Source organism: Sus scrofa, chromosome 5 (genome assembly GCF_000003025.6).
Source record: "Sus scrofa isolate TJ Tabasco breed Duroc chromosome 5, Sscrofa11.1, whole genome shotgun sequence".
NCBI classification, from domain to species: Eukaryota; Metazoa; Chordata; class Mammalia; order Artiodactyla; family Suidae; genus Sus; species Sus scrofa.
In genome coordinates, this window is record NC_010447.5 from 51,309,276 (window position 1) to 51,323,354 (window position 14,079).

A 14,079-nucleotide genomic window follows, 5' to 3' on the forward strand; every position below is an offset into this window, starting at 1 on the left:
CACTCGAAAAGAGCAGCAGTGTGCCGAGTGTGTGTTTCCATGTAGGCATATTAGAGGCCCTGGTATTGCTGTGAGCAGCTTGGGGTCAAGAACCTTTTATCTGTGCCCTTAAGATCTCAGCATGTAGGGCATGCCCAATAAATGTTTAGGGAATGAATGAATAAGTGAATAAATATATTTTAAAATCTCTTTCAAAGTGAATTTCTGGTTTAATTGTCTCATAAAAGGAAATTTAATGAATTTTTGGTATCAGTTAAAATGTTTTTATGCTCTTAAATTAAGGAGATGAATTTTTTTAGTAACAGATATTTCGAAACACTATTAATGGAAGGCGTAGCTAGGAGAACTTGGTCCCTCTTTTTTTAAAAAGTTGACATGAATTAAGGAACCAAAAAGCTTTGAGAACAAACAGAGAATAAATCATGGTGGAGTTAAGCTTTTAAAATTTGTAATGGAATAGCTTTTAATTCACTGGGAAGACTCAATATGAGACTTTAAGACTTACTTTGAGGTTTCTAGCATCAAGTAGAACTTGGGTAATCTCTTTTCATACAAGTGGAAGAGACTATCCAATGGTTATCACCTCTAATTTTACTAAAGGCCATTGAGGAATGTGGAGATATTGTCTGAGAGAACAATTGTTTATTTTATGGATTTATTTTTTAAAAAAGAATTTGAGCTATGGGGAAAATTACTTGGGTCCAAAGAAGATGATAGCAACTTCTCTTTAAAATGTTATGATTCATATCTCAGATGGTGTTCCTAAAACTTTCCCATCTCTTCTGCTGGCTGACTTCTTCTTCTTCTTTTTTTTTTTTCTCTCCAAACTTAGAGTAGCTTATCAGTGTTTGCATCAAGGGCTGGCAGTTATTGATAGCCATCCTCTCTAACATCTGTCATGATATAGGGGAATTAAAAGGCAGATGCTAAAACTGGAACTAGAAAGAGCAAAGAGAAGATAGAGAAGAGATGCCTCTAAAGGGTTACCTGTCTATATGGGGTTTGTGTCTGGATGCAGTAGTTATAGTGGTGAAGATCACAAGTTTTGGCTTCAAATAGATTTGTGTTCAAATTCTAGTACCACTGCCAGTAAATGCTTCGTACTTACTAGCTATGCAAAGTTAGTTACTTAACCTCGCATCTGTCAATTAAGGATAAAATTATTTACCTTGAGGACTGTGGAGAGATGTAAATGAAATAATGTTGCTGTGGCTGGCAGAAGCTATTCTGACTAATATCCAGAATAGGTACTCAGGAGGACTCTTGTTGTAACACACTTTAGTCTTGGCTAAAACATATTTTTAAATGTACTATTGGGCATCAAATTGAGAGACTCTCCAAGAATATCTGCATACTTTTCCCCCAAACAAACAAAAAGAGAAAACAGAAAATCGTGGACCCAAAACTAGACCAAGCATTGTGAACTATAAAATTCTGATCTCAAAACTAACAGGAGACTAAGCCCTGGATTGACCATGTTAATGTATGACCCATATTAAATCTTTATAAAGGAGTTAATGTGGTCCCAGGTCAAATTAGCAGTGCCTGGCTTCCAACAGAAGCAAACACAAATTTCTTCCAGAGGAAAGCTCTCAGAATACCCCATTATCACTTTCAAACAGATATAAGCTCACAAGAAAACAGTGAAATTCATATTGAGAGTCCTCAGAGATAAAAAGTAAACAAAAAATTGTGGACAGATATGCCTGAAAGCTTATTGGATTGTCAGATGCAATATATAAGTATGAGGAGTTCCCTGGTGGCTCAGTGGGTTAAGGATCTGGCACTGTCAATGTTGTGACTTGGGTTGCTGCTATGGCAGGAGTTCAATCCCTGGCCTGGGAAATTCTGCATGCAGCAGGCCTGGCCAAAAAAATTAAAAAATAAAAATGTATAACTAAGTATAAAGTCCTTTTAGAAAAAATATGAACAAACATCAGTATGAAAATATCAAAATTACCTAGATAGCTTTGAAAAAGAACCAAACTGGAATTCTAGGACTGAAAATATAACTGTTGAAATGGACAGACATCAGATTAGACATAACTGAAGAGAGAATCAGTGAACTGGAAGGTCAAGCAAATGCTTTTCTAGATACTAGGATATAGAAAATATAAAGACAAGACAAAGAACATAGAGGATGGAATGAGAAGGACTACCTTCCATTCTTTCTTTAAATGGAATTGTAGAATTATAAAATAGAGGTATAGGTTGAAACTTCTTCAGAATTAAAGAATAATGTAATCCATAAATACAGAAAATAAAATATCAAACATCAATTAAATTTAAAAAATGCAAACCTAGACCATTTTAGTAAAACTGAACTAATGATTATAAGAAACTTTTAAAAGTGACCAGAGGAAGAAAAAAGATGTTACTGGCAAAAGAATGATCATTAGACTAAAAGCAGACTTCCTCCAACAGTAAAAATTGAAATCAGAAATTAGAGGGAAAAATATCTTGAAAGTGCTGAAAGGAGAACCTATCATCATAGGAGTGTGTGCAAATTATTTTCCGAATAATAAAAACCATTTTCTGAAGAACACATTATTCACCACCAGCAGACCTTCACAGAAAGAAATTCTAAAGAATATAACTTAGGGAAAAAAGAATGTTACTTCAGAAGGAAAATCTGAGATGCAAGAAATTGGTAAATCTATAAATAAATCTAAACAAACCTCACCAGTATGAAATAACACTTATACATTATCTTTACATGTGATTTGTAGTGTACTGCTGCCTTCTGTGGGATCCTCAGATACAGAGGGCCTACTGTAGGGAACCAGGAGCATCCGTAAACTGGGTCCTGGAACCAGTCCCTGCAGATACCAAGGGTTGACTGTACTGGGAAATAACATTACATTAATTTGGAGGGAGAGACTGGAGTTGTGTTTTAAAGCTCTTATTTCAGCTATGTATTGCTCAATAGAAAATTACTCTCTGTAGCTTAAATATCATCCCTTTAATGTCTTTGAGTGTTCCTGTGGGTTAGGAATTCAGGAAGGACCAGGCTGAGGAGATCTGGCTCCTGATCCCTTCATCCTGTGGCTGGAGTTGAAATGGTGAAGGGTGGGAGCTCTTGTTTGTGCTGCAGCAGAAATGAATCCAGCTAGTAACCATGAGGTTGCAGGTCTGATCCCTGGCCTCACTCGGTGGGTTAAGGATCTGGCATTGCTGTGAGCTGTGGAGTAGGTTGCAGATGGAGCTTGGATCCTGCATCGCTGTGGCTGTGGTGTAGGCCAGCAACTGTAGCTCTGAATCAGCTAGCCTGGGAACCTCCATATGCTGCAGGTGTGGCCCTAAAAAGAAAAAAAAAAAAAAAGAAAGAAATAAAAGAAAAGGGATGAAGGGTTGCTCTTTCTACCTACAACCTCAGGGATCGCCATGTGGTCTCTCCCTGTGGGCTCCTCTGGGGTCCCTCACAGCCTGCCAGTGTCCAGAGAGAACAAAGCAGAATTCATAGCATTTAGGACCTCCCATGGGAAGTGAGATAGAAGTCAGTTCCATCACACTCTATAATTGGAGGCAATCATAGAGGCCTGCGTTTGAGGCAGAAGAGTCCTGACACAGATCCTTATTAGGAGAAGAGTCAGAGTCACATTGTTAAAAGAATATGTATGAGAGGAGATGTTATTGTGGTCATCTTTGAAAAATATAATAAACCACTGTCTGCCATGGGTTGCAATAATTCATGTCCCTCGGCCATTTAAAATAAACTTAGCCCCTCCCTGAAGACCCCCAAGACATTATTCCCTCACAGCATCAACTTAAAATTCCAAGCTCTTCAGAGTTGAAAGTAAGAACAGCAACGACAACAGAAACCTGGAAAAGAATAACCTGAAAACAAAAGTACAACAGAAGGGATCCATAAAGTTGAAGCTGATTCTTTGAAAAGTTGATAAATAAAAATTACTTAAACTAGACCTTTTATAGTTTTTCTACAAACCTATTCTAAAAACAAAGGAAAAACCCCATAGTGTACAAATACACTTATCATGTGAATAATTTGAAAACACTTGCACTTTTTTTTTGACATAAAATACATCAATGGTTTTGTAACTTATTTCCATATTGATAGAATATTATGCAGTGATATTATGGAGTAATGTTCATGAGTAATTTTAATAAATAGTAAAATGCTCACATATTAAATGAAAAAAGAAGTCTATAAATGTGTATACTTCAACTATAGAAAATTGTATGCATAGAAAAATCTCTAAGGAAATAAAGCAACATTTTCCAAATTTGCTGTAGAGTTTTATACTAGGAAAAATCACTAAAAGGCAAACTTTGTTATTTTATATTTTCTCCTGATATGAGCTAATTTTGACAATACAAAATTATTGTATTGTATTATTGTATTAATTTTTAGCTCTGCAAGTTAGGATAGCAGACACTAGAATGAAGCCTTAATTTGTGTGTGTGTGTGTGTGTGTGTGTGTGTGTGTGTGTTCCTGCCTTTGCAGATCTAAGTGAGATTGGCTTGGGCCCCATATTTTAGGTAATGAATTCAGAAAGTCAGAACATTATGCACATCTTTTCAGAAACATTGTCCTGGGAGCAGTGGAGGTGAGCCTGGCAATAAGAACCCAACTCCTAATGTAAGTAAAACTCCTAAATATGAATAAAAGCAAAAATAAACCAATGGGACCTAATCAAATTGACAAGCTTTTGCACAGCAAAAGAAACTAAAAAGAAAACAAAAAGACAACTTACAAAATGGGAGAAAATAATTTCAAATGAAGCAACTGACATGGGCTTAATCTCTAAAATATGCAAACAACTTACACAACTCAACAGCAAAAAAGCTGACAACCCAATTGAAAAATGGGCAAAATACCTGAATAGACATTTCTCCAAGGAAGATATATAGATGGCCAACAAGCACATGAAACAATGCTCAACATCACTGATTATTAGAGAAATGCAAATCAAAACTACCAGGAGATGCCACCTCACACCAGCCAGAATGGCCATTATTAGTAAGTCCACAAATAAAATACTGGAGGGGGTGTGGAGAAAAGGGAACCCTCCTGCACTGTCAGTGGAAATGTAAGCTGGTACAACCATTATGGAGAACAGTATGGCAGTACCTTAGAAAACTATACATAGAACTACAATATGACCCAGCAGTCCCACTCTTGGACATATATCTGGATAAACTTTCCTTGAAAAAGACACATGCACCCACATGTTCATTGCAGCACTATTCACAATAGCCAAGGCATGGAAACAACCCAAATGTCCATGGACAGATGAATGGATTAGGAAGATGTATATATACACAATGGAATACTACTCAGCCATAAAAAAGAACAAAATAATACCATTTGCAGCAACATGGATGGAACTAGAGACTCTCATCCTGGGTGAAGTAAGTCAAAAAGAGAAAGACATATACCATATGATGTCAGTTATATCGGAATCTAATATATGGCACAAATGAACATTTCCACAGAAAAGAAAATTGTGGACCTGGAGAATAGACTTGTGCTTGCCAAGGGGGAGGGGGAGGGAGTGGGGTGTATTGGGAACTTGGGGTTAATAGATTCAGATTATTGCCTTTGGAATTAATTAGCAGTAAGATCCTACTGTGTAGCACTGGGAACTATGTCTACTCACTTATGATGGAGCATGATCATGGGAAAAAACAGAATGTATACATGTATGTGTAACTGGGTCACCATACTGTACAGTAGAAAAGAAAAATAATGTATTGGGGAAATTAAAAAAAAAAACCCAACTCCTGACATGAAGCCATTATCACATCAGCGTCTTCCCTTTCCTTTCATGACGTTCTAATCCTCAGCATTAAGTAGCAGGTCAAATCAAATCTTACTCTCCCCCGCCCCTGCTTTTTTTAGGGCAATGAATTGGGCATATGGAAGTTCACAGGCCAGGGGTCAAATCAGAGCTTCAGCTGCCAGCCTATACCACAGCCACAGCAACAGATCTGAGCTGCATGTGCGACCTATGCTGCAGTTTGCAGCAATGCCAGATCCTTAACCCACTGAGTGAGGCCGGGGATCTACCTTATATCCTTATAGATTCTAGTTAGGTTCATTTCTGCTGAGCCACAACAGGAACTCCAGATCAAATCTTACTTTAAAAGAATAATTAGTACGTAATTGGTAAATAAATATTGGAATATGCAAACTATTGCGTTTGGAATGGATAAGCAATGAGAGCCTGCTGTATAGTACAGGGAACTATATCTAGTCACTTATGATGGAACATGATGGAGGATAATGTGAGAAAAAGAATGTATATATATGTGTGTGACTGGGTCACTTTGCTATACAGTGGAAATTGACAGAACACTGTAAACCAACTATAATGGAAAAAATAAAAATCATTCTAAAAATAAATAAATAAATTTCACAAACTCTGTCTCTTTAAAAAAATGTATTGGAATAGCTTAAATTCTCATGATACTTTCATGCAGTTCCACTGAGAATATGCACCCCAGGGCATAAAACATTAAGGGGTTGACCCAGAAAGGGTATGAGGTTAAGAATTTTTACATAGGATTTATATTGACTTGCAACATGGTGAAATATGAGACTATGTCTCTTTAGTTTCTATTATTACATTCCTTTAATTTGTTTACTGGAACATTTTTTTTTTCTTAAATAAGAGCTTTACTGTTTGATTGGATCTACAAATCATGATATGCATTTTAACTTGAGTTTCCACTGTTAGTTCTCATATTTGGATCTCTATATGACACACACCTCCATATAAAACAACGACAACCCAAGAGGAGAGGCATCTTAAAGATTAGAGTCATGATATAAGTTATTGACATGGGCCGAATATAAAGTGGTGGGACAGATAACATATTGATAAATACCATTGTAAGTACTAAGGAAGGGAAAGGCAGAAGAAAGAGATACCCATCAGATAAAATAACATAGTCTATTGATCAGGGGAGTGCAGTTTCATATTACAGCATTTATGAGACTGAGCTGCCTTTTATAGCCTCTGGTGACTTAGAAGCTGAGTTGTAGTTGCCACTGCCTGAGCAGGGTTTGTGCATTGTGGGTACTGCATGTTAAGTTTGCCTGACATTCAAAATATGACCAAAATGATGGAATGTCTATTGCGTGTAAAGAAAGACATGGGAACAGCGATGGGTGCCAATTTGATTTATACGCAAACCATTATTTCAGAGAAATGATGGAAGCAATTCTATATTTTATTGTAAGACAGCAAAATAAAAAAGAAAGAAAGTGCCCACGTGTATATGAAGCTGTGTTATAAATAGTTACTCAAATAAGTGCAAAATGATTGTCTCTATATCTAATGTCAAACAATGCAAGTGAAAGTAAGAAAAAATTGCTCAGTTCCTTAGAATGGATGAGAGAAATGTCAAAGCAAGAAGAGGCTAGTGCAGGACTATCCATAGCACTATTGTAAAAACACTGAGTCATTGTGTCATTGGCAGTATTCTTTTTTTTTTCGGTATTACTGATAAATAATAGGATAACAGATTTGATGAAATGTAATTTCCTTTAACTAAACAATACCTGCCAACTATTTGGAAATAAAAATGATGAGATAGAAGAAAAGAATAAATGTTTGGAAAGAAGAGTGACCATGAAGGAAAGAAAACAGTAAACACTGCGTAACACAGGACTGACACACAGAGAGGCTAGTAACACAGATGGGAGTATTATCCCGATTTCTCAGTAAAGCCTTTGTGACACACAAGTCAAGTGATTTGCTTCAATCAGCTATTAAATGTCACAACTGGCTTGAAACCTAGGACTCTGGACTCTCTTTTCTTTTCCTGGGAAGTAGTTAGAGAAATACCCCCCGGGGGCTTAGAGTTGCTGTCACAGCTTATATTTAGTTGGTATTACTGAGAGAGGAGAGAATACTCCCAGAGTTCAAATAAGGAGTCCTGTTGTGATTCAGCAGGTTAAGGAGTTGATATTGGCTCTGTGAGGATGTGGGTGCAATCCTGGCCTCACTCGGTAGGTTAAGGATCCAGCTGTGGCGTGGCTGGGACATAGGTTGCAGCTGCAACTCCACTTATACCCGTAGCCTGAGAACTTCCATATGCCACAAGTGCGGCCCTAATAAATAAATAAAAGGGAAAGGGAGAATTTTTTTATTAAGAGACAATGGGGTGAAACTCCCGAGGAGACAAAAAATTGACTTATGACTTTGTAGTACTATACTCGAAAGATTCTGACAGCAACAGGAGATGAGGAGAGAAAGAGCACAAGTTCGATAAATGTTTTTTAAAAAAGAAACAAACAGAAAACCCACCAAAAAAAGCCCCAGGAGTTCCTATCATGGCTCAGCAGGTTAAGAGCCTGAAATAGTGTCTTTGAGGCTGCAGGTTTGATCCCTGGCCTGGCTCATTGGGTTAAGGATCCAGTGTTGCCACAAGCTGCGGTGTAGGTTCCAAATAGGCATCAGATCTGGAGTTTCTGTGGTTGTGGTGTAGGGCAGCATCTGCAGCTGTTTCAGTCCCTAGCCTGGGATGCAGCCTTAAAGAAAACAAAACAAAACAAAACAACACTGGAAGCCACAGGATTACTACTCAAACATGAAGAGTCAGCAGGAAAAAGACCCAAGCCACTGCAAGTGAATATAGGAAAACTTTCATTAAATTTAATTCACAACACCTCCTATTTCCACGTATTTTTGGAGCTGCTTAAAACGGGAGTATCATATCCCAAAATAATTTCTGTGGTAGCTTTAAACTAATGCCTAAATATTTCCCATCTGGATAAAAGGTAATTGATTACTATTTTCAGGATAAATTGTAATTACTCCTTACTCTGCTTCTGTTACCGTCCACCTTTTTTACAATCAGTTCTCACAGCCAGGTTATCTTGTGATATTTTAACTGTGAGACTTCTTTAAATTACTTTAAATTGCTTTCCTTCAAACTGCATCATCAATCTTCCATTTCATGCCGTGTATCCAATGTAAGTTTTTTTTCTCATTTTAAAAGTTTTATTGAAGGAGTTCCTGTCGTGGCTCAGTGGTTAATGAACCCGACTAGTAACCATGAGGTTGTAGGTTCAATCCCTGGCCTTGCTCAGTGGGTTAAGGAGCTGGCGTTGCCATGGGCTGTGGTATAGGTCACAGACATGGCTTTGGTCCCTCGTTGCTGTGGCTGTGGTATAGGGTGTAGATGTGGATTGGATCCTGGGTTGCTCTGGCTATGGTGTAGGCCGGCAGCTGTAGCTCCGATTCGATCCCTAACCTGGGAACCTCCATATGCTGTGGGTGTGGCCCTAAAGAGAAAAAAAAAGTTTTATGGAAGTATAGTTGATTTACAAGGTTGTGATAAGTTCTGCTGTACCACAAAGTGATTTAGTCATACATGTGCTCACATCATTCTCTTTCAGATTCTTTTCCCATATAGATTATCACAGAATATTGGGTAGAGTTCCCTGTGCTATACAGCAGGTCCCTCTTGGCCAATCATTCCATATACCTCAGTGTTCATATGCCAATCCCAAACCCCAAACCCCCAATCCTTCCATCCTCCCTGCCACCTGTACCCTTTGGTAACCATAAGTTTGTTTTCAAACTCTATGACTCTGTTTCTGTTCTGCAAATAAGTTCATTTGCATCCTTTTTTAGATTCTACATATAAGTGATATCATATGATGGTTGCTTTCACTGTTTGACTAACTTGACTTAGTATAAGAATTTCTAAGTCCATCCATGTTGTTGTAAATGGCACTTTTCATTCTTTTTTGTGGCTGAGTAATATTCCCATTATATGTACCACTATTCAATGTAAGTTTTAAAGGAGCCTTGGAATCTTCCCTCACCATCATCCTAGGGATTCCCTTCACATTTTACGTGTATTGATCTCTGAAATCACATAACCTCTATCATCTTCTTTCTTGGATTATTTTTTCATTTTAATGGTGCATATTCTCGACCAACTTCTTGAGAAAAGGTACAAAGGAATTAAAGGTTTTGAGACCTCTTTATTCTACTCTCATACTTGACTGATGCTTTTGTTAGGATTTGTCTTCTTGTTTGAAAATACTTTTCTTATGGCATTTTCAACACATTCCTCCACTGTTTATTAGATTCCAGGGTTGCTTTTAAGAAAGCTGATGTCATTCTCATTCCTGATCTTTTTCATATGGCATGAGCTTCTGCCTCCCTCTGCATTCCAAACTGGTCTTATTCTTTACCTCCTCTTTTTCCTGCACCCCCAGTATTTTGAAATTTCACAATGATATATCTTATTATCAGCCTACTTTCATTTATTGTGTTAGAATTCAGTGGACCTTTTTCATCTGCAAGCTCATGTCCTCCCACTTTGGGAATTTTGAGTTATTTTTTAACTCCATGTTGTTAATTGTCAGTTCTTATCTTACTTGACATATTAATACTGTGTGACACATTTAATGCTTCTCCCTCTTAATGCACTTTTTTCACTTAGCTTCCAAGTTCACACTTTTTTGGTTCTCCTGCTCTTTCAAAAGTCATTTCTTTTTCTTTTGTTTTCTGTCTTTTTAGGGCCGCACCTGCATCATTTGGAGGTTACCAGGCTAGGGGGCAAATCGAGCTACAGCTGCCGGTCTACATCACAGCCACAGCAGCACCAGATCCTAGCCACGTCTGCAACCTACACCACAGCTCACAGCAACACGGATCCTTAACCCACTGAGCGAGGCCAGGGATCGAACCCGCAACCTCATGGTTCCTAGTTGGATTTGTTTCTGCTGCGCCACGACGGAAACTCCAAAAGTCACTGCTTCTTAGTAGCTTTTACTGGTTTCTCTTCTCCTAAATCTATACATATTGGAATGGTTCAGGGATTTATCCTCTAACTTTTCTTTTTCTCTGTTTATTAATTCTCCTACAGAATTTATTCTGGTCTCATGGCTTTAAATACTATGTATACTCCTAAATCTGGACTATATCTAGGACCTAATTCTTTATTTCCAAAACCATATACCCAACTCCTAGCTTGGCTAAAATCCATTTGAATTTCTTTTTTTTTTTTTTTGTCTTTTTGCCATTACTTGGGCCGCTCCCGCGGCATATGAAGGTTCCCAGGCTAGGGGTCTAATCGGAGCTGTAGCCGCTGGCCTACACCAGAGCCACAGCAATGTGGAATCCAAGCCACATCTGCAACCTACACCACAGCTCATGGCAACGCCGGATCCTTAACTCACTGAGCAAGGGCAGGGATCGAACCCGCAACCTCGTGGTTCCTAGTCAGATTCGTTAACCACTGTGCCACGACGGGAACTCCAGCGCCACGATGGGAACTCCTCTATTTGAATTTCTAATATGAATATCAAATTTAAAATAATCTGTAAAGAACCTCTATTTTCCCCCTTTAAGCCCATGGTTTCTGCCATCTTCCCCATCTCAAAAAATGGAAACTCAATTTTTTTCAGCTGTTTATTTCAAAGATCTTGGAGTCTTTCTTGGCTTATCCCCTTCTTTCATATCTCACCTATGATTAAAATTACTGACAATTATGATGAACCTACTCTCAAACATTATAACTATTTCTCATCTTCTCCATGGCTACTCCCTGGGCCAAGCCATAATCCATCTCTTTGCTGAATTATTGCAGTAGTCTCCCAACACGTGTTTTTTTGGTTTTTTTGTTTTTTGTTTTTTGCTTTCACTCTTACCACTTGTGCCTTAGGTTATTGTCTCTCAGCTACAAACACACTTTCCTATACAGGGTTTTGTGATGTTGGAACGAGGACTCTACAGATAACATTTTTCCTTTGCCAGCTGGCTCCCTGTGAGGCTTTCCAATAGGAGGCACTAGACAAAGACTAGAGGAAGAGGGAGAGGGATGTTCTCCTTCCTACTGGCATCATGTGGGTCTCCCTTCTGCATCCTTGGATTTCCTGTTTCCTTATGGTTCTCACAGCCTCACTCTAGCAAGAGTTCCTTTCCAGAGCAGTAGCTGAATCCAATTGGCAGTTTTTCCCAACACTTTTAAACCAGTCAGCACACAGATAAGCAACTCTTATTCTTGTCCCATAGTAATTTGGCATTTTAAAGCCACATCAACCTAATTTATGCAATAAAGCCTATTGCATTAGCACCACGTAGAAGAATTAGTCTATATTTGGCCATCCCAAATTCTTATGTTTCCTTATTCTCTTTTAAGTTATTTTCTTCCCACATGGGCTGGTTCTTCTGCTTTAAATTTTTGCTATAGCCTATAACAGTTATTTTCTATGATGCTTTTCAGCTCAGAGGAAAAATGGGTAATATTAGTTAATTTGATCAGTTGCTTGTCTCTTACCTCTTTTGGAGTGAAGGGGTTTGAAAGGGGGTGGTGATGGTAGAGAGATGGTTTGTCAAGACTGGATCTCTGGCAGGGCCTGGGCCTTTGGAAAAACATAGTAGACTCACAGATATAGAGAACAAATAGCGATTACCCGTGGGGGGAGAGGGAAGGGGGAGGGGCAAGATACAGGTAGGAGAAAAAACAGTTACTGTGGGGTTATATGAAATCATGTGTGTGAACCTTTTGAAACTTGTAAAGTATTATAGAATTTAAAGAATCTTTCAATAAAAAGTTTAAAAATGCGTATGTTATAAATATATATATGTTTGCAGTATAAACATAGTATTTAAATACTTATATTTGGAAAGTATATATATATATATATATATATACTATATATATATAAGATATATGTATATAAGTTTGCAGTATAAACATAGTATTTAACGACTTATATTTGGGAAATGTAAGAAATTTCATTATTTTCCCAATTCAAATGACAGGAAATCAAGTTCAGCTACATTTTTTTTTTCAGTTGTTTGGGATTTGTGATTCTTAGGAGAGGTCATGGCTATCTTGAGAAGAACATCAGAATCTGAAGGGACAAAGACACAAGAGATCTTAATGTTTATTAAAGAAAAAAATGCGGTTAAAAGATGTCTGAGAAATTCTCCTTTCCATTGTCCCTTTCCCTTATTTTGGCATCCTGCCTCCTATTCCTAGTGACTTGATGCTTCTTCTTTACAAGAATCCTGTCCCAGAGACAATGCCTTATGATTCAGATCTTCTTAACACCCAGTCCCTATTCTTTCATTCCTAAAATGATGACATCATTTGATGAACACACTTGCAGACGTATTAATGTCCAATGATGTGTTAATGTTGTACTATCAGTTTTTTGGTTTGTTTTTTTGCTTTTTAGGGCCACACTCATGGCATGTGGAAGTTCCCAGGCTAGGGGTCGAATTGGAGCTACAGCTGCTGACCTAGGCCACAGGCACAGCAACACCAAATCCCTGACCCACTGAGTGAGGCCAGGGATTGAACCTGCATCCTCATGGATACTAGTCGGATTCATTTCTGCTGAGCCACAACAGGAACTTCCTCCTCTCAGTGGAACCACCTGGAGGTATCTCAGTGCTTTAGCAAATTAGACTAGTTCTCTAACTAGAGGAATTGCAGCCACAATGGCTATCTTGGGCTTGGGAGCTGGGGAAGTGTTTTAGAAGAATTGGAAAGGAATCTTTAGTGTTGTTTATGTCATGCCGTTTATATGGCTGGTCATTCCTAGAGCTGACCCTGCTGCCGCAAGATTAATGATGGCATTTGGAGAACTAATGGGAAACAGACTCTACTTTTCTGTAGCACAGGAAGGGCAGGGTTCAAAATCTACTGCTGTCTCCTAAGACCAGAGGCTCTTGGAAGGCTCTCTCCTTCTCGGGTTACATCTCAGCTCATCCCTGCAATAAATTTGGTGAAAGAGAAAGGCTGCATTTTTCAAATATTTGCTCCATAATAACCTGTGCCCAATATCGCTAAAAACATAGAAGGCAGAGGCTTCCTAACACAAATTCTCATTAGATGGAAAAATTTTCTGATTAGAAGTATTTGTGTTACTGTGCAAGAGCTTTCAGTTATTATCTGTTTGGACATTTGTTTTTCTCCTTCCTCGAAATTCTTTTTTTTAATTGAAGTATAATTGATTTACAATATTGCGTTAGTTTCAGGTACACAGCACAGTGATTCAGTTATACATATATATGAATATATATAATAATATATATTCAGTTACATATATTCTTTTTCAGATTCTTTTCCCTTATGGG

At 38.0% G+C, this 14,079-nt stretch overlaps 1 protein-coding gene across 3 annotated transcripts in view; it reads left to right on the top strand.

The window, feature by feature from the left end:
• Positions 1–14,079, top strand: part of ST8SIA1 (ST8 alpha-N-acetyl-neuraminide alpha-2,8-sialyltransferase 1) — a 152,915-nt gene that overhangs the window by 97,964 nt on the left and 40,872 nt on the right. For 2 of the 3 annotated variants that reach the window (XM_021092233.1, XM_021092235.1), the window contains one exon: positions 4,545–4,601. The exons of the other annotated variant lie outside the window; for it this stretch is intronic. In XM_021092233.1, the coding sequence (XP_020947892.1) occupies positions 4,545–4,601 (57 nt within the window). The remainder of the gene's footprint in view (positions 1–4,544; positions 4,602–14,079) is intronic. 3 annotated transcript variants of the gene reach the window in all.